The sequence below is a fragment of the Rattus norvegicus genome, chromosome 8 (assembly GCF_036323735.1).
Source record: "Rattus norvegicus strain BN/NHsdMcwi chromosome 8, GRCr8, whole genome shotgun sequence".
Classification (NCBI taxonomy): domain Eukaryota; kingdom Metazoa; phylum Chordata; class Mammalia; order Rodentia; family Muridae; genus Rattus; species Rattus norvegicus.
In genome coordinates this window covers 70,212,494-70,236,397 of record NC_086026.1, presented here as the reverse complement: position 1 = coordinate 70,236,397, position 23,904 = coordinate 70,212,494, and the positions used below count along the sequence as shown (strand labels likewise).

The window sequence follows — 23,904 nt, the reverse complement described above, 5'->3', positions numbered from 1 at the left end:
AAGACTGGAGCATGAGCAGTTTTCTCTGAGCATGAAAGGTCCTCTGATGTTTTGAACACTGGAAAGGGGTTTATTAGATGGAGCGTAAGAACTAAAAAAGTTTGACTCATGTGCACACAGATTAACTTCTTCTCATCAAGGGCTGTATTATTTATCCAAACAAGTTTTTTAAAAATTTATTTCTGTCTATGTGTGTGGAGTGCCCACAGAGACCAGCAGATGGCGTCATGTTCCCCACCCGCACCCCCCACGCCAGAACAGTTGTGAGCTGATCAAAACATCAGTGCTGTCTTCTGGAAGAGCGGCCATCAAGTGCTTTTAACAGCTAAGCCGCCTCTGCGGTCCCAGGAGTTGTGCCGTTTAAGAACTGGCGATGTGTATAAGTAGATGCAGGACTCGGCTCTCACAATGATGTTACTGCATCCTAACAGCTCTGCACATAGGCCGAGTGGATTTAAATGCTAGAGCTTATGGGAAGACGTGCTGCTGGGGAAGGCTGAGTCTGAGCTTGCTTTCACTCATTCCAAATCTCCCCAGCGCATAGAGGCCATTTCATGATTACTCAGTGAGTGCATTGAGCTGTGATCGGTCTTCCTTTTTTCATCTCCATGGTACAACCTAGACACCTAACAGCTCTGACAATATTATTGTGTACATATTCTGGAAAAATGGACCATAAGGAAGCAGACCAAGAGGAAAAGATAAATTAAAAATCCTGCCCCTAAAATGTTTTAATTTAACAAATGGCAAAGCCAAGATGGAGCCTGTGGTTTGGGAGCAACTGTTGGCTGGACTGGCACTGGGGGCTGCAGGGTAAAGGTGAAGGGTTAAAGGTGCACAGGACACAGCAAAGCACAAAAGGGACCAGGTTTGCAGAAACACCTGAGGGCAGAATGCACGGTGACTTGGGCTCAGTGTACTGGCATAGGTGAGCAGGGAGATGGAGTCCGGATGTTCCCCAGTGACCTCACTTCTGACAGCCAGAGGCCCACAAGGTTCTGACTCCTCGATAGGAGAAAGCGAACCTCAGTCTCCCCTTCTTCTTTAACCGTCAGCTGAGGGGATGGACGGAAGACAGGCCTTTGGTTTCTGTGCCTTTTCAATGGAGAATTACTTGGCGTGCCTGTGGTCAAACTGGAAGGGTGGCGCTTAACTAATGGCTTTGTGGACCTGACTTGGGGCGCTACGCCAGGGTCCCCCGCCGGCCTCCCGGTCTGCATCGGCCTACCTTATTGTCCTTTGCTTCGATCTGCTTGGCGGACTCCTGTATCCTCTGCTGCAGCTCCATGATGGTTGTCAGGGACTTGTCACACCGCTCCTTCTGGTCCCTGATCTCCTGCTCGATGTTAAGATGCAGCAGCTCCTTCTCGTCCTTGGCAGAGACCTTCTCCTCACACACTTGGTCGTACTTCCTGTTCAGACTGGCCAGTTTGTCATTTAAGTTGGAAATCTGGGTCTCCAAATCATTCTTGGTGGCTTTGTATTTTGACATGTCGACGACCTCTCTGGTCTCTAAGTTCTTCAGCGCCTGCTTGGTGTTCTGGACCTCGGTCTGGAGTTTGGAGACTTCTTTGGTTTTCTTCTGGCTTTCCTCTTCCTTCTCTCTCAGGCTGGCTTTCATGATCCCAACCTCTTTCTCCAAGGCTTCCTTTAGCTGCAGGTGATCCGCCAGGGTCACGGAGGAGCTCTTCTGATTCTCCAGCAGCTGCTGAAGTTGGCTCACCGCCTGCTGCTCTCTCTCCAGACACCTCTCCTTACTCCTCAGCTCCTCCTTTAGGTGCTCGATTGTGCCGTTGAGAGATGTTTTGAGAGCCTCCACCTGCTCCAGTGGGACTGGCTGTTTTTGCAGAAGATTTTGGGCTGCAAGGATCTCGGAAGTCTGCTTGGCCTTTTCTTCCACCAGCTTCTCTCTCTCGCTCTTCACATCGCTGTACTTCTGGGACAGTTCCTTCAGCTGTTTGCCGAGTTCTTCTGTCTTCCTGCTCAGTGCTCTTTCTGCCTCCCTGGCCTCTTCCACCAGAACATTCCTATCCTTCAGCTCCTTCTGAAGGGCGGCGAGATCCTTCCTCAGCCTCTCATTCTCTTGCTTGCCCTTCTTGACCTCTTCGTCCCTCACCTGGCCCTTGTGTGTCTGCTCTGATAACTGCTCCTTCAGTGCTTTCTCTGTAGCCTTGAACTTGCGTTCACACTCTTCCATTCGGGAGAGGGGAGCATATTTTAGCTTGATGCATTCTTGGATGGTGTCGAGCTCCTTTTTCTGGGCCTTAATTTCTGCGTGCAGCGTGACGATCTCCTCCTGGCCCTGGCGGTAGTCAGCCAGGAGGGCAGTGTGGGCATCCTGCGCCTCCTTCAGGCTCTGGTTCGCCATGTTCATCTTTCTCGAGTGTTCCTCCAGGCTCACGTAGTCAGCCTTCATCTGATTCTGAACGTTCTCCAGGTTCCTCCTCAACACTTCATTCTCCTCCCTTAGTTTTGAAAATTCCTGGCTCGTGTCGTCAAGCCTTTTCTTCGAGTCCAATAAAGCTCTGTTGGTTTTCTCCAAAGTGCTGCTCAGGGAGGCCTTCACCTCCTCGTGGGTTTTGGCAGGCACGTACTGGCTACTCAGAGTCTTTTTCAAGCTGGTGTTTTCAGACATAAGCGCACGTATTTTCTCCTGACCCTCACCACATTTTTTATTAAGCTCACACAGCTGCATTTTTAGTTCAGCGATATTGGATTTCAGACCCATTAGCTCCTTTTCATGTTTCTCGGGAGCTACAAACACAGCTTCCAGGCGGCTGACGTTCTTGGTCAACTTATCGTTCTCTGCCAGCAGTCTCTCTGCTTCTAGCTTCTTCTCTGCGTATCTCTGTGTTGCATCCGAAAGCTTCTTATTCAAATCCTCCACATTCACATCATGCGCCTTCTTCATCTCCTCGCTGACCCTCAAAGGCACATAGCGAGTTTTCATCTCCACCGTGAGGCTGTGCACCTGCTGGTTGAGGAGTTTGTTGTCTGCGTAGAGTTTTTCCACTTCTTTCTGGAGTGTCTGGTTTTTCAGGGTTAGCTCTGTCACTTTCTTCCCCAGCTCTCCCGACTTCTGCTCCAACCTGCTCCTGAGCTGCTCATGCTCCTCCGGTCTGATGTGCTGGGCCCTAACGCTCTCCAGATCCCTCTTCAGCTGTCGAATCTCCCCCTGAGAGCTTTCATAGTCCCGCCCCACCTCCGCTAGCCTTTTCGCTTTCTCACTGATGTCATTGGATAACGAGCTCTTCATGCTTTCAAATGTCTCTGTGGGCACGGAAAGGGCCAGCTTAGCCCCCAGCTCTTTGAGCTGGCCCTCCAGCTCCGTGACCCTCCGCCCCCTCCTCTCCCGATCTATTTCACACGTGCTGCATTCCTTCTGCAATCTCTTATTCTCTTCCACCAGCCTGCTCTCGTCCCTCTTGAACCCTTCTACCAGCATCTCGCTCTGTTTGATTTGGTTCCTCAGCTTGCCCACTTCTGCTGAAGCGCCTTCATATTTCCCTTTCATGTCTTTCAGCTGCTCCCTCAGCTCCTCGATGACGCGGTGGCTCCCCGTGGCTGCTTCATTGGTCAGGTGCTCTTTGAGGGCCAGGAAGTGGGTCTGCATTTGCTTGACTTTGCCTTCCGACTCATACATCCTCTTCTGCACATCTTTGAGGGCATCTTCCAGCTGCTTGATCTGCTCGTCTGAGTCCTCCTTGACTCTCTCGCACTCCAGAGCCAAGGCTTTGCACTCCGCAACCTTGTGCGCCAACTCGTTTTGGAGCTTCAGTCGGTCCTGTTTCGCCGAGTCACAGAAAGTTCGCATAGCTTCCAACTCTTTCTTTAAAATCTCATTTTCAGAGTATGAGGTCTGACTTGGTAAAGACAACTCCAGAGGCCTTAACATAGACCTACTCTGCATATGGGGGGGTACGCCCGGTGATGTACACTGAAAAAATAAATAAATAAAAAACATTAACCCCAAAACCTAAAGTCACTATGGTGACTATTTTATAGACGGCTCTACACAATATTTACATCAGTAATCAAAGGGTTTTTCAGATTAGGAAGATGGGAGAGGTGGAAGGAGCAAGAAAGGATCGATTTGGGGTAAGAAAAACAGTAGGAATTCCGTACTGCACTCCAAACATCTTGGAAATTCTTTTAAGACAATTTCTAAAGAAACAGCTATGGCCCCTGGGCTCCGTTTACTTTCTCCAGCCAGCATGCCCGCGGGCTAGAACACTGTGCCCAGAACTTCAGGGTCTAAAGCCAGGCATCAGAACCCCCAAGTAAATTCTGCATTTTAAATGTGTACATACTCTCATAGAATTATAGATTATTAAACTTGTTTGTTTGTTTGTTCCCTTGTTTGCTTTGTGAGGTATACACAAATGAGGACAAATGCAGGGCCACTTTTCACCTTCCACCTGGTGGCTCCCCGGGTTTGAACTCAGGCCGTCAGGTTTGCAGGCACTCGACTCTTCCAGCTCAGCCACCTGGCTGATCTGCACACATTATTAAATTTCTAATAAAATATGTGACTTCTGAGCACCCTCACTGTTAACTCCAATATAATGCTCTTTAAATTTTAAAAAATTCCACCAAAATAAGCCCGCCTTGTATCGGAACTGTCAGGAAAATGTCAATCAACTAACAAAAAAGACATATGTTTCCTTTCTAGCAGGAAGATAAATAGAAATCTTAGCACATAATATAAAACTTGATGGATACCTTGTTCCCACGATTAATTAATACTGACAGAAAAGAAGTATAATTAAACTTATGAGAGAGATAGTTCAACTATCAGACATATAATCATGAAAGACTCAATGTAACTATTTTTACTTTCCCATCTAGTAACAATGTTTTTTATATAAGTATTAATTCATCGACAAATGCCATGGGCCATGGAGACATCCTATTGTTCAATGGGCAGACTTTTCTGTTTTAAGCTATTTGGGTAAATTAAAACTGCCTTGCTCTGAATCAAGAGGAAGAAATTGCCAACATAGAATACTTTCCTAGCCTTGGGCTGCCTCTAGACCAGCTCTCAACTGTGCAATTATCTTTGGACTAACACTAGTATAATTTGCCAAGAAATCACATGTACAGAGTCACACCGTCATGCCATTATACATATTTCAATCAGATATTTATCCAGTCTTCCCAAATACTCTGACTACTCTCCCCACTGAAGACTGGTGGATCTTCATCATGTACTCTCTCACCATTATTCGTTTCTTAGTCTCAGTAGCTGAGGCGAGCCTCAAAAATCTCTGCATCTGAAGATGACCTCGGACTTCTGCTTTTCCTGCCCTCACCTCCCAAGGGTTGGCCTCACAGACATCTGCCAGCACACCAGGTTTTGCAGTGCTGGGGATGGGATCCAGGGCCCATGTATGGTGGATACATAGGTACAAACACTAGCCAACATTCTACCTCTTGGAAATTTTATTTTGGAGTCTATTTTCAAAACAAAGAATATTTAATTGCAAAGAAGAATGTTTCAATGCCGGGACTACTTTTGAATGATTCACACCTGTGCCCTTCTAAATGGGCACATGAGGAAAATTATCATTCTGTGAGGAAACTGGAAATCAAAGAGAATGGGCAGAAATGCCAACCTCTTGTTTAAGACATCACAAACGGCAGTGGCACCACAAACACAGGACCCCAGAAATAGCAACATGTTCTTGTATTAAACTAAAAAAGCAAAACCAACTTGGGACCATGAAACCATGACCACTTAGTGATAACGTACTTAGGAGTTATGCAACGGTTTCTACTTTTTAGACAGAACCAAATGTTTTCTTTTAAAAAAAGGTTTTGTTTTACTTTTCTTTTTAGACAGGGTCTCACTACGTTCTGGGCTGGCCTGGAATTTGCTCTGTAGACCAGGTTGGCCTTGAACTCACAGAGATCCACCTGCAAAGGCAAGTGCCACCACATCTGGCCCCTTCCGACAGGTTTTTAAGTTAAATAACAAAAGTCTTACCTGTGAATCTGCCGTGTACATTTGACCTTGTTTATGAAGCATGTCTTCTTTTCCTAATTAAAACCAATAAATGATATTTTACACATCTGTGCCAAAGTTGGCCTAGTGTAGGCTAAAAGTAGGCATAATTCTTGTCCTTTATTATATAATCATAACAAAAGCAGCACAGTATGAACCTGCTCTTGTTCTAAAGCAGGCTTATCTCCTTTCTCAGAGAAAGGGAAGACCCTACAGTCACTGAACAACAGGTGCTAAGGCTGGCCTTTAAAAATACCTAAGGCTGGGCTGGAAGGATGGCTCAGTGGTCAGAAGCATTTGCTACTCTTCATGAGTTAATTTCCAACACTCAGACCACGTAGGTCTCACCTGCCTGTGACTCCAGCTCCAGGGGACCTGGTGCTCACTTCTTGCCTTAGGGGAATACTCAGTCACTGAGAGACACACATTTTAAAATAAAGTATGTCCTTTAAAAAAAGAAGTCTGTAAGACTATTAGGTTAAATAGGCTACAGGATTACAATGAAATATATAAGTCAAATTTACAGCATTACTGTGGATCTTAATAGAGAAACAGAAAGATAGGTTTTCCAGGGAAATCGTATCAAATTACAGAATAAAACAACATAGGAAGTGAGTTGTGGGTAATTCTAAAATAACTAATAATTGCTTATAAACGTGTGAAATGTTTGCCCACACCAAGGTCAGTTTCTCCCTGTCACAAAGCTGTATTTGTTTCTTTCCATTGGGGAAAAAAAAAAAGTAAGTTCTGGGTCAGAGAGTTGGCTCAGCAGTTAAGAGAACCACCTGCTCTTTTAGAAGATCCAGGTTCAATTCCCGAACCCCGATAGCTGTTCACGACTATCTGAATGCCATCTCTAGGGGCTCCCAAGCTTTCTTCTGGCCTCCGTGGGCGTGTATACAGGGCCTCTGTGCCTGCCACATTTTACCCTGGGCTACAGTGCTCCTCTGAGCCGCCCCCCTCTGTCTGCTGGGGTGACACCTGCAGATAGGCTGCTGACACTCGCAGGAGCGGCAGTGTGTATAGGAAGCTATAGGCTACAGGCACAGCCTTTTGTCCTGAACTCTCAACTGTAACAAAACCCCATGCGTTCATACTTACGGTTACTCGAGTAACTTCCGGGTCCTGGATGATCACTCTGAAATCAGAAGTGTGAATTAAAACATTTAGGTGTGCGCAGTCCCAGTTTGTCAAATGCTCTATCTATTTCCGCTCTCAAGAATCCCATCCTGGAAAACATCCTGGCACATGCCTTGCTCCTCTGCCTGTTCCTCCACCTGAGCCTACAGAGGACAGAGGCTGTACAGAGCCTACAGTGACAGGGTCAGCTGGACGCAGCACCTCTCTGAGTGCTCTGACAAACTCAGCTTTGAGGTTCAAGGAACCCAAGAAGAATGAGCTGTAAAGTAACAGAGAACCCGACGCCTCCCTCTCATTCCCGCTGTGCCTGGGAGGGAAAGGAAGGAAGTGGCCACAGGCGAGGCGATATGAAATTGGGTTTCCTGGAACTGGAAATCCCACTGCTGGGACTGGCTCTGGGGTATTGTAATGCCTTTTTTCCAAGCTACTGAGATGCAGGCTGTTGAGGTGAAGGCATGGCTGTTGCCAAATTAAACTGGGGCAAAGGCCTGCACATGGCAGAACACCAGTGGTGAGGGAAAAGAGCAGGAAGACACCTCAGATACCCAGGGTTAAAGCACTCTAGGACTGTCCCTTGTCCCAGTGTGGGTGTCCAGAGATCAGTGCACAGGAGAGAATAGTATACCCCAAGGGACAGGGTGTGTCAGCTTCAACAGCTTAACACCAACCTCCGCTTAGGAAACATAGCAAGACCAGCCCAGTGCTTAACCCCTAAATTAATGTCACCCATAGCCCAGCATTTCACAGCGAAACTAACTCACCTCCACTAACTGCAGTGCCCCGGACAGAGAAACGTGTGAGCTTAGGCTGTTCATTCTACGTGGCATTTAAAACTAGAGCCTGTGATCATTTACACGCTTACATGTGTACGTGGGGGTGGGACGCACACAAGACATACAGGAGTTTAAAACCTAACTCGGTCTTCTTGTCTTCATTTCTCAATTACAGCATAAACTAGCCTCATTCTAAAGTCCCCAGGTTTCCCCCAAATGTGAACAAGATAAATGCCTTCTTACAATTTTGTTTACACTCAGTCTGTCATAATACTGTGGACACTCAAGTCAGCTCTGTGTGTCCACGGGTATCGAGATGTACAGACTTACAGACACTCGGATCCCTCCCAGGCCGCAGTGCAGAACGAGACTTGGACTGTGTGTGTCCTCCCACAGATTTAAGTGATTACACTGCTTATAATGCCCCGCACAAAGGAAGTGCTACAGAAGTCGTATATGGGATTATTTTGGGGAAAATAACAAGAAGATACGCATCTGCACATGTTCAATAGAGGAATTCCCCACTGTTTTTTTTTTTTTTTACCATCCTTTCATTTATGGATGCAGACTCAGGAACATGGATATGGAGTGCCGACTTTAAATGATTTGTACTGGATCTAAATTCCTAATTTCATAAGTACATAGAACCAGGGCCTGGGATTTGCCTTTTGTTTAAAAACCCATTGCTTATATAAAAATGCGTCACAATGAATACGTACTGACCGGGGGAAATGTCCCCAGCGTCTTGACGGGAAAGTGACTAAACAGGACACAGGGCACGGTCACACCCCTGCTAGAGGAAGCAGCGCGCACACCCACCGTGCAAAGGAAGTGAGAGACTCTGCCGCGTGTGCGCTGTGCTAAGACCACACCACCTACTTCTAACTTTTCATTAAAAGCATAAGCATAGCTTTGGGTCCAGGTTTGATTCCCAGTACCCACACGGCAGCTCACGACTGTGTGTAACTCCACTTCTGGGAAATCCCACACCCACTCCTGGCATCCATGGACCCCAGTATATGATGCAGAGATAAGCATGCAAGCAAAACATCCATACACATAAATACATGTTTTAGAAAACTTGCATGCTGGTTTTGATATATGAAATATTAGTTACTTTTCTATAGTTTTATCATAGCCTAGTGAGAGCTCTAAAGGACTCATTTGCAGAAGGTGTGTGAGCCCCTTACTGGGTAGATCTCTGTCTGGCAGCCCTTTACTTACAGATAGAAAGGAAGCCTTCCTATGAGTGTCATGTGACATCGCCCACCACTGGACTTCACTACCATTATTAAAATGCCATCCATGGCCTTAGTGACTCAACTTATTTGGAAGCTCACAAAGCTATTTCTTTTTTTTTTTTTTTTTTCTTTTTCTTTTTTCTTTTTTTCGGAGCTGGGGACCAAACCCAGGGCCTTGCACTCGCTAGGCAAGCGCTCTACCACTGAGCTAAATCCCCAACCCCAACAAAGCTATTTCTAAATAACCGTGGAGGGCACTCCTAAGCCTAAAACAGTTTTGTTTTACATTTTAAAATTCACTAAAGTACCCCAACATTCCCTGTGTAGTGCAATGACCTTCCACATGTGCGCATCTGTCTAACCACCAACAGTTTGGGAGCATCGCCATGCAGACTGCACTGATAGAGGAGCCTGCCCGGCAGATCCCTGCCCGAGAGCCCCAGGAGAGCCTGATCACTTACATGGCATTCCCTCAGTTTTAGAGCCACACACTACACGTTCACAGGACAGTACAAAACAGGGAAGAAGGTTCAGGAAGGGTCTGGAAAGGAACAAAATGTCACCTACGCACCACAGGCTGAAATGCTCTCACCTAGCCTACAAGGGGGCATGCAGGTAGGGAACAATTCAGGGACACTAAGTAGTGGACTTATAATTCAAGGTCAATTCCGACGCCAGGTACCTTCGCCCTATTCACTGTGAAGATGAAGAATAAGAGAAGAGAACTGAATCTTTTTGTACCTCAAAATATTTAAATCTGTTTTTCAGGGCCTCGATGGTTCGTAAGCTTTCTTCGTGCTGCTTTTCTTTAGCTGCCAAAAGGGACTTCAGCTTTTCTCTCTGAAATGGGAGGGAGAGATAGAGTAAGCCGACCCCAGACCTGAGATGCAGGGGAACCTGTGTTCATGTCTTTCTCGGTCAGGACTCGAGTCTCTGCTTCAGTCCCAGTCACTATTTATACAACACATGTGAGCTTTAAGATAAAGCGTGGCAGCCTACCTCGCTTTCCAGATCATCTGCAACCATGACTTCCTAAGATAGAGAAGAAGAAACACGTTTTAACTCTTGAACATTTACCTTGGTGAGCATAAGCCAGGGAAACAGCTTGAGAAGGAGTGGCGCCTGTCCTTAAAACTGGGGACAAGGGTGTGAGGAAACAAGTCTCTGGGCACCACATCTGTCCTGTGAGCTCTCAGTCATTCTTCTAACTGCAAAAGCATCTTGACTCTTGAGTCAAGCAACTCTAGACCCACCCGCTCTTCCGTCTCCGTCAATCTTCAGTCCAAGTGTTGGTTTTCATGGCTCTGCTCTCTTTCTGGGATACCTATCAGCTCAGAGGCCGAGGCTCTCATCTGCTGTGTCTCCCATTCTCCACATTTGCCAAGTCCCTAATCTTTGCAGAGGTTATAGGACACTTTCCAGTTTTAATTTTGGAAACAGAATGTTCCCTCTTTAAACATCCTATTTTATGTATACATGAAACATCCTCTTGCCACATGGATAATACTAACAGTGGACAGTGTGGAGTTTTATTTTTGGATTCCTTTCCCTGCACAATCCATTGCTTCTGTGTTTCCCCAGTGTGTGCTTGGTATCCATATCCTGGGGCTGAGGCTCTCTTAGGATACACTTTGGGATTTCCCCCGTTCAAGAGTGAGGCGACAACTCAGGAGCCATACAGGTGAGTGTTCCAAAGTGGCCTCGAGGCAAGATGATGCTAGTGGGCCTACTAGCTCAGGCTACAAGATTAGGGAATGGTAGCATCGAAAAGATGACCATGGCATACCTCTTCCTCATGAACACAAACATCACTCAAGACATCACCATGACAACTAACTCATCCTAGATAAGACATGCACTCAAAGAGAGACTCAGCTAAACTGGATTACCTATATTTTCTCCTTTCCTCATAAAAGCAATGACTTCTGGTTATTTCTTACACTTGAAATTTCTTAGACATCCATTTGCAAAGGGATTTTATTTTATTTTTTTTTCTTTTTTTCGGAGCTGGGGACTGAACCCAGGGCCTTGCGCTTGCTAGGCAAGCACTCTATCACTGAGCTAAATCCCCAGACCTTATTTTATTTTTATTATGCATATTTATGTGTAAGCAGGTGTGCACATGAGTGCAGGTGCCTGTGGAGGTCAGAAAAGGGTTACCCCTGGAACCGGAGTGACAGATGGCAAGCAGCTGGGTGTGGATGCTGAGCCCTCATGAGCAAGGGTAGCCACGCTCCTGACTGCTGAAACACCCATCGGGTCCATACACCGAGCTCTGCACACACCGGAGGATGCGCCACATGTCACTGCTTCTGAGATCTGCTTGGGACAATGCCCCCTGGACTACCTCCTCACTCCATCTGGCTTTCCTTCAAAACTCAATGAAGCAGAATCTCCCACAAGAAGTTACCTTGGGTGTACCATGGTGATCTGTCCTCTCATCTAAATGCCCACTGTCAGCCTGTCACCTGTCCAATGTGCATATATATTTTTAATTTGCATATAGATAGCATTAAAAGTTTCAGGTAAGGTTGTGATCCCTATAAGGTTACAATACCAAGTAAGGGCGACGACCAAGTTCACCTCCTGTAGTGTCTTGACTTGAGAAGAGCTTCAGGCAATGACTAAGGATGACCGTTGCCAGCGGTAACACAGGTTTTGGATTTTTTTTTTTTAATTCAGACTATTTACCTCATTCAGCTGTAACTGTAAGCCGTTGACTTTATCCAGGAGTATTCTTTGCTCTTGCTGAATCTTCCTCAACTTCTCTTTCAAATCTTCATTTTCCATCTCTAGATCCTTTAATAATAAAGAAAATGAATCAACAAAACAGCGCTAATGCAGGGAGATGCTGACAGTGCATTGCTACCACACGCAGGTGTGCGTCTAGAGAGCACTTTAAAGCACTAATGATAGAAAAGGGGTTTTGTGGGGGCTGGAGAGGCGGCCCCACAGCTCGGTGCGTTCTGTTCTTGCAGAGGACCTGACTTAGGTTCCCAGCACCCACGCTGGGCAGATGCCACCTGCAACTCCAGCTCCAGGGGATCGGAGCTCTGGTTCAGAGACCCACATTCACATGCACACAGGTACACACACACACACACACACACACACACACACACACACACACACACACTAAAATTAATATAAATCTTTTAAAAAGTTTTCTGTGCATTTTGTGTTGTTGACAATGGGGGGTTTCAAGCTCAGGCCCCCGAGTATGCCCTGCCACAAGCCACACCCCTCATTCACAATGGAATAGCTTCAACAGCTCTCTCAGGACTGAGAAGTCTGACAACCAACAGTAAAACCACTGCTGTAATGGTTGTAAGTCCACGCAAAACAACACATAGTTGTCATTGTGAAAAGTGAAAAATGAAAGCAACTTATGGAGACAGAGTAGCAGGTGGATGGGCACTGACAGCCTTTGCTTAAGGCTCCCAAACTTAGGAGAACATTGCAGTCCTTTTCCTGACCTGACCCTCATGACGGCTCTGACAAAGCACTGCCATCTCCCATATAAGGGCTCGGTTTACATGTTTTAGGTCTTAGCTTTAGGGGTGTGTGTGTGTGTGTGTGTGTGTGTGTGTGTGTGTGTGTGCGTGTGTGTGTGTGTCCATGAGTGAAGTACTCTCAGAGACCAGTAGAGGGTGCTGGATCCCCAAGAGCTGGAGATACAGTAAGTTGGGAGCCACTTTTCATATGTGATAGAAACCAAACTCATGTTCCCTGAAAAAGAAGTGTGTTCTCTTAACCACTGAGCCATCTCTTCACCCCTGCTCTCCAAGCCCTTTTTTGAGACAGAGTATCCCTCAGTAGCTCAGGCTAGCCTTGAACTTATGACAATCTTTGTGCCCCCATCTCTCAAATGCTGGGAATATAGGCATGAGCCTCCTCATCCAGCATCAGTCTACTTTCTTAATGCTACCCCACAAAGGGGGAACCCAAAACAAACACTCTCGTTCTGTCAGACTGCGTCATTTAGTCCAAAGGTAGTTCAATCAAGGACACTAATTAAGGTTCTTTCTACAATATAACCTGTGTAATAATTCCTTCTGATAACTTTAGCCAGCATGAAGTGAACGGGCAGTTAGCTCAGTGGAATTCTTTTTCCTAATCAAAACAAATACTACTTTAAGTTTGGGCTTTATTTCCTTAGCATTAGTGACTCTCACTTTAAGGACTATAAATTTCTAGAGTAAACATAAACGTGTGGTTTATATGGTAATAATATATTATATCACACATATATTTATTTTCAATGTTTTTGGACTTACTTATATAAAACTCAGAAGAAAAGTCAATTCCTAAGGAAGGGACTGGTGCAAAGCCAGCCGCAGACCATGATGAGTTTTCCTTAAGGTTCCCATCGTCTCACCCGCCAATCTACGTACTCTCTTCTTCTCGCTTCAAGCAACATTCAAATCATTTTTCTTCTTGAAGTAAAAGTATTTGTTTATTTAATTCATTTAATATGTGTGTAGAGGGGGGTTACCTGCAGAAGCTAGGCTTTCTCTTCCTACTCTGTGGGACCTGGGGACTGAACTCAGGTCATCACACTTGGCAGCAGGCACCTGTGTAAGAGGAGCCTCAGTCTATGCGGTGCTTTGCCAGACAGGAAGCATGTGCTTGCTTCTCTCTTTACCTGAAAGCTGTGGTGTTCTCTCTGATTTGACTTCACATTTCCTTCATCTTGAGTGTGTGACAAATTCCGCTTTTGTAAAACATTAAAAAAACAGTGGTTAGGATGCATAAGGTGACAGAAAGGGACACTTTCTCTTAATGCAGTGGTTCTCAACTTTCCTAATGCTGAGAGACCCTTTAACACATGGAATTAAGTGTCTCGTGTTGTGGTGACCCCCAATCACAATATTATTTTTATTGATACTTCATAATTGTAACTTTTCTACTGTTATGAATCATAACATAAATATGTGTGTTTTCTGATGGCCTTGGATGACCCCTATGAAGGGGTAGTCCCACCCCAGGTTGAGAACCACTCACTACCTTAATGAGTATTACACCCATAGGTGGCTTTCAGCTCATCCAATGTTACAGTTCCCCATCCTCACCACAAGGTGGCAATGTTTCTACTTAAAACTGCCAAATGGAACTCCTGAGCCATACGGGCATTTAGGAAATCAAAATTTTAAACTTCTACTAAGGATGCTTCTTAACTAAAGTCGCAAATGTTTACAAACGAAAAATGTGTGAGAGATACAAAACAAAAGTCATTCTATAAATTGCCACCAGCCACCCAAAGGAACAAATCCATTTGAAAACATTGGTGGAGGGAGAGGAAATCACGCCAAGTTTGAAAGACAGTGTGGGCTTCTTTAGGTCTCTAAACATGGCTGGAGCAAGAGCTCAAGGAGCCAGTGAAGGAGGAGACAGACAATGTCAGCCTCTCATTGAGAGCTCTGCAGAGCTAAGCTGGGTACGCCTCTGATTTGTGCACCTGCTGCTGAAACGCTACTCCAGTTTAGCTTTAACAAAACCACAACGCAGCAGTTGAGGACAATCTCCCTTTAGGTTCACCCACGCCCCTTTAAATCTGCACGGCGGCTACTCCAGAAAGCTAGTTCTCTGTTCTTGGGTTATCCTTGTTTCCTCTCCAAGGGTCTATTTTTCCTATATGTTATATGAGTGGGGTTTGTTTAATCGAGCTTTAGGCCATCATTTGAGCAGGTCTGGATGGAGCATGAGAGGGCAGGGCTCCATTACAGACGTCCTGTAGCCATCAGTTTGGTCAGCACTCCTTTCCCGGCTTCGGCCACCAGGTGGCATTTGACAGCTCTTGGTTCACTCCATTCGACGGTCTCTCTCCCTTCTTCTGTTCCTGACCCTCACACTGTCCACTCTCACCCTGCCAGGCTCAAACATATTACATCAGTTCTACCCAATAAGATTCAGGAGAACCTTCCAGGCACTGCTGGCTCCCTGTGGCAGAGCTGCACACTGACTGGGGATGTCCATCCTGCCTCTGCTCGTCAGCAGTCCTGGGATGAGAGGCATCTAAAGTCCTGAGCATGCAAAGCCCTTCTTAACCTGGCGTCTGGCCTCCTTACACTCGTGCACACCACTGCTGTCACACTGGCCTCCCTCCCTCTCTCCCTCCCTGCCTCAGGAAGGCTCCTCTCACAGCGTGTGCTCCCAGCTCCGTTATCCCTCTGTGCAGTCTTTTTTCACAGATCTGTCATGACAGTGTCCTCCTTGGCTCACTGTGCATCTCTGGCACTAACCAGAGCGCTCCAGGAGGGCAGGCGCTCAGCACACCACACATCCCTCAGCACTTAGAATGGGCAACTGGCACCCTACAGGTTCAACAAATCCCCTCTGAACAAAGGCCAGCCTGCCTCTGTCGGCTACATTTCTCTGACACTAGACACACAGCAAAGAACAAATCCAATCTACAACTGGCCTACAATCTATAAATATGTTCAATATAGCAAAGAAACATGGGCTTTGGAGCCCTTATGCTCCCAGCAAAATTTCGATTCCTTGCATTCACTGAGCTAATTCCTACATCAGGGAGCGATTTCCATACTGATAATCGGTAACACTTTATCTTAAATACATGTGCATTCCAGAACTCTGCTCTTCAGTTCATCTGGTCAGCAGGAAGACTGGAAGCAGCTGCTCCCCACAGAATCATCAGCAACAGACAAGACCCATGATTGTGAGCTGCGTTCTGATGGGGTGAATGGCAGGCATGCTGCAGCTACGACATGGCCTTCAGATGGTGTGACAGGACAGGACAGAATGATGAGCGTGAAAGACGCCAGGAAAGTACCTGTTCCTTCCTCCTCAGAGTTGGGAAGTGGCCAGACTCCCTGACTAGAGCAAAGTGGGGAGCCGGGAAGGGAGTCAGCGGAGGAGGAGAACTGTCAGCTCAAGCCTTGGAGCCAGGGTGTCGTGAACCACACCCCGTTCTAACTTGGAGAGACAGAAGACAATGTAAGAGTTTCCCTCAAACTGTGATGCAAAGGGGATGGGTCACAATGAGGTTCCTTAAAATTAGTACCAGCTACAGTTTTGTGGATGGTGTGATATTTTTAAATTAGTCAAGCCCCCAATTAAACGCATATAGAAAAGACACTAAAAAGAAGTAAGACGTTAACAGTGGTATTGAAATCACAATATATAGTCAGTTTTGAACTGTGTTCAGGAGGGTGTGTTGGCACACACCTATCTTCTCTGAGACAGGAGGATAGCAAGGCCAGGGTCAGCCTAGACTCTACAGCAAGACTCTTGTCTCCAAACACACAAACAAACCCCTTTTCCTTCATTTCCTATTTCATTAGAAGAATCTGCTCTAACAGTATAATCAGCTCTGTTGTTAAGTTCAAAATGCCTTGAAAACTCCCAATACATACAAGAAGGAATCCCTTCTCAGACAGGAAGAGGTGAGATGTTCAAGGCCCCGGCCAGGATGTGACTTCCTACTGAAAGTAGGAACCAAAGCCCCTTGCCTCAAGCTGAATGGCATAGTCTTATTAACAAGTTCTCAAGCCCTGAACACATGCTCTGTGGGCACTGACAATCTGAGGGCAGACAACATGTGGTAGAACTCAAAATACCCACGTGCAAATATTAACCAGTTTTAAAGAAGACATTAATGGTATAATTCAATATTGTTTAAAAATTGAAATAAAGGCACACCTGTTGCAAAGGCGGTCCTTTCCTCCAAAGTTCTCTCCCTAAGGATTTAAAGAGAAGAACCCATCAGACAGCAGCATAACCTAGGGAAGGCTGCCCCAACCATACCATCAGGGTGACCTAGGGAAGGCTGCCCCAACCGTACCATCAGGGTGACCTAGACTGAAACACATTCCCCATCCATACCATTGGGGTAATGTAGGCTGATAGGCATTCCCCAACAGTACCACAGAGACAACCTCCAATTTGCCTTTACAGCTATAATTTTCCTTTAGAGCTTGTTATTTTTTAATTTATTCCCAAAACTTATGTTTAAAACAATAGTGAGCTAATCTGTCTTACCTACCAAAATACAGATTTTTTTATTTTTATTTTTTTAAAAATTTATTTATTTATCATATATTATTTATTTGTTATATATAACTAAATTGTTCACACACACCAGAAGAGGGCATCGGATCCCATTACAGATGGTTGTGAGTCACCATGTAGTTGCTGGGATTTGAACTCAGAACTTCTGGAAGAGCAGTCAGTGCTTTTTAACCACTGAGCCATCATCTCTCCAGCCCAAGAAGATTTTTTTTTTAATGATGATATCATATAAATATAAAGGTAACTTACTGACTTAGGCAAAAACTTAAATATGCATAGCCTGTAATCGAGTGATTCAAATGGTACGGAATAACCCTCTTAAAGATGTGCTTTATCTTTTATGTATGAGTATGTTGGGGGATTCACTGGTACAGTGCCCACAGAGGCCAGCAGTGCCCCTGGAGCTGAAGTCACAGGCAGTTAGGAGGCCCCTGACTTAGGTGCTGAGCACTGAACTCGTTACTTGTGGAAAAGCAGTAAGTGCTCTCAGCCGCTGAACCATCTCTCCTGCCCTCCAGGGACTAATCTAGGTGATAATAAAATATATAAAAATACTTACATACACATCAGTAGAAACCTAGATAACTTAAACACCACCTATCTAAAGTTGCTTTGCTAAGTTTAAATAAATGAAATGTTGTGTGTCAGTAAGAATCTGTGCAGGAAGAGCCTTCCAAATGCATCATATAACACAGCTACGGCCCAGTTCAGAGTGAGGGCATCTGACTGTTTCTTTACGGGTGAGGACAGACTGGAAGGACAGCGGCTCCCCAGAGACAGAGCGAGCAGCTAACTTCACCGAGTTGTTCTACAGTTTTCAGCTTTTCCTGAAGACACGGACACACACTTGGCACAGGTGTTTGTCACATGCTAGGTGAATATTTCAAACACACTGATACTTTCTTTAAAACTATTTTTTTGACAGCCTAGGGCTCAGTGGTCAAGAGCATTCACTGCGCTTGCCAGGACTCGAGTTCAGTTCCCAGCGTCTGCTCTGGTGGCCCACAACTGCCTGTAACTCTATCTCCAGGGGATCTGACGCCCTCATCTGGTCTCAGTGGGCAACTGCATCAGTGTGCACATGACCTCCCCACCCCGGACACGGATATATACGCATATATTTTTTTAAAAATCTAAACAAACATACCTAAAACAACCTTATGATCTCTGTGGGGCCAGCCTAGTCTACTAAGTTCCAGGGTGGCCAGGACTGCATCCTAAGACCTTGTCTCAAAACGAAGAAGTGAAAAGCTTGGTGAGTGTAAAAGCTGATCACCTCCCTGCTCCTCGTTAACGTAAGCAGAGCAGCTTTTATGTGTCCATCGCAGTATTAGTAGGACCTCCTGCTGCCTCTTCTTCCTCGGCTAGAGTGAGGCTGCAGTGATCAGAGATAGCCTGAGGAGTCAGACAGTAGTGGGGTTCAGATACCTTGAAACAGGAGTTCACCTCACAGCTGCTCTGTCTGGATCTGGGGGACCTGACGCCCCCTCTGTTTCCCACTCTACAAACCAGTGCGCAGACCCAGAATTAAAACCAAAACGTCAAAGCACTTAAAAATGCGCCCACTCCAGAAGCCCACTGCCACCTTTGCTGGTGCTTTCTGACGCTGTCTTCAGCAGGTTCAGGATGTCCAGATTGTCACCAATTCTCGCGTAGTAAGAACTGTCATGGCCAAGGGCATCCAGCAAGGTCAAGTCGGCCCCATTTCTCACGAGGACTTCTACAGCGTCTCTGCAACCGTACTCACAGCCCAGCATGAGGGCTGTCCTGAAAGCAGACAGAAAATCCAGGACCTTGTGGGAATTCCAAGGAATAGTCCAGAAATGCCCTGTTAGGAAAGCCTCCCCTTTAATGAGCAGGTGGCGCCTCAGGAAGTTATATTTCCTACAGATTCAGACATTAATCTTTTTGTGTCTTTAACTCATCGCATCCCCAAATAAACAAAAATCCTGTAGCTTTGTGTTTAGCTGCAGGGAGAGAAATCTAACTGCTTTTTGGGGGTTCCCGGCTTCGAGCTCACTGTGTAGCAGAGAATGACCCTGAGTCCAGCTCCTGCTGCCTCTGCCCTAGCGCTAGCCTTACAAGTAAGCCCACCACGCCTGTCCTCCCACCCCCTTACACACTTTTAACTACGTCAACCACTAAATCAACCTAGTTTGTTCCAGTTCTTCAATGTCCTATAAATAACTACTGCAAAAATCGCCCTGAACCTCAGTTGTCTGCCCAAAGCCCAAATGTTCAAACGCTTCGGTGAATTAACCAAATTCACACTGACTCTTCCTACAAATCCCTGCCCCAGCGGAGGAAATCAGATTCTGCTCTTGATGTCCTGTTTAAAGGAGTCTTGCTGGGCTGGGATGCCGCTCGGTTGCACAGCGCTTGCCTAGCATGCACCAGGCCCTGAGTTTGATCCCCAGTATCCTGCAGGCAGGGCTGTATGTGCCTGTGATCTCAGCACCCATGAGATAAGGACCTGAGGATCAAAAGACTAAGGTCATCCTTAGTGTCATGGCAACTGTGAGGCCATCTTGGGATACATGAGACCCAGTCCTAAGTAAATAAATAAACGAATACATAAATAAATAAACAAACAAGCAAATAATGAATAAAGCATAGGGCCAGGATGAAAAGCGCCTTGCTCCCTTGCCTGCAGGCCTTTCAGGAGCACACCCTCACTATGGTAAATCTCTTTGTCCTGTTCCCACCGTCAGCACAGGAGCATCTCAGACTCGGGTCTACAGAGAATAGTTGTGTGATAGTACAACTAAGTTCCCAGAAAGTCTTGTCACATCTACCCTTACCACTAAGGGGACAGACACCCGATGAAATACTGACAGATCCTGCATCTCTGAAAGCGGCTGAATTAATCTAATGAACGACTCCCTCTATAGCTAATAACTGAGCCTATATCTACTAAACTGATTGATCCTACAGCTGCTGATGTGACTGACCCTCCATCTACTAAAGCAACTGGTCCTACACCTAATGAAGGGACTAATCCTACATCCACTAAAGTGTCTGCTCCTTCCTACACCGACTAAGTGACTGGCCCCATATCCAATCAAGTGACTTAGCGCAAAGCCACTAAAGTAACTTATCCTGTATTTGACTCCTGTTTCAATTGTGAACACTGGATATCCTTGTCTTGTTTTTCTATGCACACTCTCTTCTGTAGCCATGCCCTTCCATAGCTGCTACCATAAACATCTGTACTTAAATTAATAAAATTTTTCTTACTAGATTAAAAATGCTAAAGATATAAGAATAAAAACTTAAATAGTATCAAAAAGTCTATTTATTTCCCAAACCATCTGCTGCAAGCTTATACAAATATGCATCACCTCTCCTCATTTTGGAGTTGAATTTCCAATGAAAGCAAAATGCTTTGAAATACCCAAGAGCGACAGAAATATCAAGCATTATAATGGGGTCTGCCTGGTTGCCCTTCTTTAATCCTAAATTTAACTTTAAAACTAAATCTTCAGTTGCTTTAAATGAGCATTTGTTAGTAATTATAAGTGCTCAGAAATTTTGGCTAAAATATTATAACAAATAAAATAATTAAGGGAATATCTTCCAGTTATATGTCAACAGAAAACCAAAATCATAATTCTAGTGTAAGTAAGCATTGTGACATAATTAATCAAGAAATAAGGCAATTAAAGATAGAAATTACTAGACCATGTCAACTGAAACAGCATTAAGTACAGAAGGAAATATCAATGAAGAGACTCTGTCCCGGGGTGGCTTTTTTTTTTTTTTCTTTTTTGGTTCTTTTTTTCGGAGCTGGGGACCGAACCCAGGGCCTTGCGCTTCCTAGGTAAGTGCTCTACCACTGAGCTAAATCCCCAGCCCCCCAACCCCCCCCCCCCCGTGGCTTTGATTGACAACTGAACCAGCTTAGAGTCATTTGAGAAGAGAAGCCCCAGTTGAGTTATTACCTAGACCAGACTAGCCTGTAGACATACTGTGGGAGATTTTCTTGATTGTTAATTAACATAGGATGTCCCAGCCCACTGTGGGCAGCACCATTCCTAGGCAGGTGAGTTTGAACTGTATATAAAAACTAACTGAACATGTGCCTGAGAGTCAGCCAGCAGAGTTCCTCCAGGGTCTCGGCTTCAAGTTCTTGCTTAAGTCCCTGGCCTGGATTTCCTCAGTAGTAGACTGTGTCCTGTAAACTAAAATAAACCCATCCCTCCCTCCCTCCCTCCCTCAGGCTGCTTTTGGTCAGATTGCTCTATCCCAGCCACAGGAAGGGAACCAGAACAAGCATTTAAGGCACAGAGTGAGTCAGGCCTGGAGGCAACATTACTGAGCCCTGGCAGGCTAAGGAGAACCCCACAAGAAGCCAAAGTGGCTCACTGTCAAACTCCAGGGTACTCAAGAACCACTTTAATCTCAAGATATTCTCTCATGTAAAGAAACAGACTGTAGGGGTTGAGGATTTAGCTCAGTGGTAGAGCGCTTGCCTAGGAAGCACAAGGCCCTGGGCTCAGTCCCCAGCTCCGGAAAAAAAGAACCAAAAAAAAAAAAAAAAAAAAAAAAAAAAAAAAAAAAAAAGAACAGACTGTCCTAAATTGTCTTTAAGTGGACCTATAACATTAAATACCTTTAGAAAGTTTTATATAGCCAGGGTAGGATTCCTCTTTTCTTAGGTTTCTAACCAAAATATGGGCCTCAGTTTAGTGAGAATTTAGGTTTCTTTAAAAAGGCAGTTATGTTATGGGAATGTTCTTGTTTTAATCCCAGGAGTGGGGTATGGGGCTCCTTCCACAGCAGCTGACAATGACTTATGCCCTGCTCTGGCAGGGTCGTGATTCTGCCAGATGCAGATAGCTTATGCTTGGAATTCTAGGGACTTTTGAGAGGGTAAAGGAATGCAAGAGGTGGGGCTGCTGCCCCCCTGGATCCCCCCGCTACTGCTGCTGGATTCTGTTTGCTGGTTGGCAATATCCTGACAATGAAGACTGGACTTGCCCCCAAGGAACTCGATGCCCCTTGTCAGCAGAAAATAGTTGAGTACCAGCAACACACCTCTTTCCTCTAACCTTCCTTCTCTCCCACCCAGTGTTGGGAGGTTGGAAGGGAGAGGGTGGGGAAGGACGGTAGAGAAGGGAACCCCATAAAAGTACGGTGACACCCAAGTTGCTGCTTTTGTCAGCCTTAGTCAGAGGAGAGCAAAGGTGGGAAGACCATGTCCTAGCAACAGTGTCACAGACCTCCAGCTGCTGTGAGGAACCACCATAAAAAAAATTACCTGTTTTGTTTGTCTCTGGAATTGACATCCGCCCCTCTGTCTATCAGCAACTGACAAATTGTCGGCCTGCACATCTGAGTCGCCAGAACAAGTGGTGTCCGCCCGTCCTAAGCGACAAGAAGAACAAAGTGACATTAAGGCAGTGGTCTTTCAGGAAGTGAGTGTCATAGCATGTCAGCTGAAGCGAGAGGAAACAGACTTACTATATCTTTGGCATTCACGGAGGCCCCATGGTCACAAAGCAGCTGGATGCTGGAAGGACAGTCCGCCATTGCTTGGAGAAACAAAGGGGACAGTGACAAACAGTGAAGATCTGCTGACAGGGGGTGCATTTCTAGGTCCAAGTAAGACAGCCTAAATAGTGCACTCTGCAAGCTGCCAAACTGCACATCCTTCTCTCTCAGCTCAGCACAGAAGAGGAGTCCTGAATGACTGGAGAATTATTCATTTGCATTGCACTCCTGGCCAACAGGCATCTGCACTGTCCCTCCCCACACCTCACCTACCTACTGATTGGGCCAGCTGAAATACTGACTGAATGAATATTTTAGTTTTTATCTTGTAACTATGTGGGCAGGTGTGTAGGGTGGGGTAACAGTGTGCACATGTATGCAGTCCCCACAGAGGCCAAAAGAGGCCATCGGATCCCCTGGAGCTGTTGTTACAGGCAGTTGTTAGCCACCCAACATGGATATAAGGAATTGAACTCGGGTCCTCTGGATGAACAGCAAGCTCCCTTAATTGCCGAGACATCTCACCCGCCCCTGAATGAAGCTTCTTCAGCTGCAATTATTAAATTTCAATTTTAAGCATACAAATTCACTACTACTTTTTCTCCACCAATTACCCAAATGAATTCATGTTAAACCCTTTAAGATTACTTTCAGGGATTCACTGTATTCAGAAACCATCACGTCTGGGAGCAAATGTCCACTCACCTGCGTCGTGTAGGGCGGTTCTTCCCTGAAGGTCCACATGCTCAGTGGGACAGTTGTACTGTTGTGACAGAGCGACAGGGTGATATGGGAAGGCTTTGTTTTAAAATTCGAGATCCACACTCGATTGAACAGTTGTTATTTAATCTTAAAATGTTCCACTTATCAAAGAAAGTAAAGACGTTCAGACAACACACTAAATATTTTGACGTGAAACAAATAAAATCATGCTACACAACTGTGAACCGAACAGTATTTCACCCAGCAGGAAACGTATGCCATCACAATAGCCGGGAGTATTGACAAGATGGCATTGTTTGGGCTTTTTTTTTTTTCCCCCAGCAAGAGGTAAAATGAATCTGGAGAACAAACCAGTTCTAAGATCAACACAGGGCTGGACACTTTGGCCAAAGGCCTTGTGAAGTCAAGTGGCTAGCACAAGGCTGCGGCTATCTGGTGAAAACTCATGACGCTATTCTTATGGTGTGTGAGCCACCTGTGTGGAGACACAGTCGCACAC

General features: G+C 45.6%; 1 protein-coding gene across 3 annotated transcripts in view; it reads right to left on the bottom strand.

Moving 5' to 3' along the window:
• The window catches only part of Uaca (uveal autoantigen with coiled-coil domains and ankyrin repeats), an 88,358-nt gene that overhangs the window by 7,019 nt on the left and 57,435 nt on the right, over positions 1-23,904 (bottom strand). For 2 of the 3 annotated variants that reach the window (XM_006243205.4, XM_006243206.4), the window contains exons 5-16: positions 23,388-23,445; positions 22,653-22,723; positions 22,450-22,556; positions 18,775-18,956; positions 16,821-16,858; positions 13,804-13,872; positions 11,850-11,957; positions 10,158-10,190; positions 9,900-9,998; positions 7,106-7,142; positions 5,987-6,039; positions 1,229-3,937 (exon numbers count right to left, since the gene is read on the bottom strand). In XM_006243205.4, coding sequence (XP_006243267.1) covers positions 1,229-3,937; positions 5,987-6,039; positions 7,106-7,142; positions 9,900-9,998; positions 10,158-10,190; positions 11,850-11,957; positions 13,804-13,872; positions 16,821-16,858; positions 18,775-18,956; positions 22,450-22,556; positions 22,653-22,723; positions 23,388-23,445 — 3,564 coding nt within the window. Of the gene's footprint in view, positions 1-1,228; positions 3,938-5,986; positions 6,040-7,105; positions 7,143-9,899; positions 9,999-10,157; positions 10,191-11,849; positions 11,958-13,803; positions 13,873-16,820; positions 16,859-18,768; positions 18,957-22,449; positions 22,557-22,652; positions 22,724-23,387; positions 23,446-23,904 lie in introns of all 3 variants that reach the window. The other variant, NM_001195564.1, reaches the window with a different exon arrangement.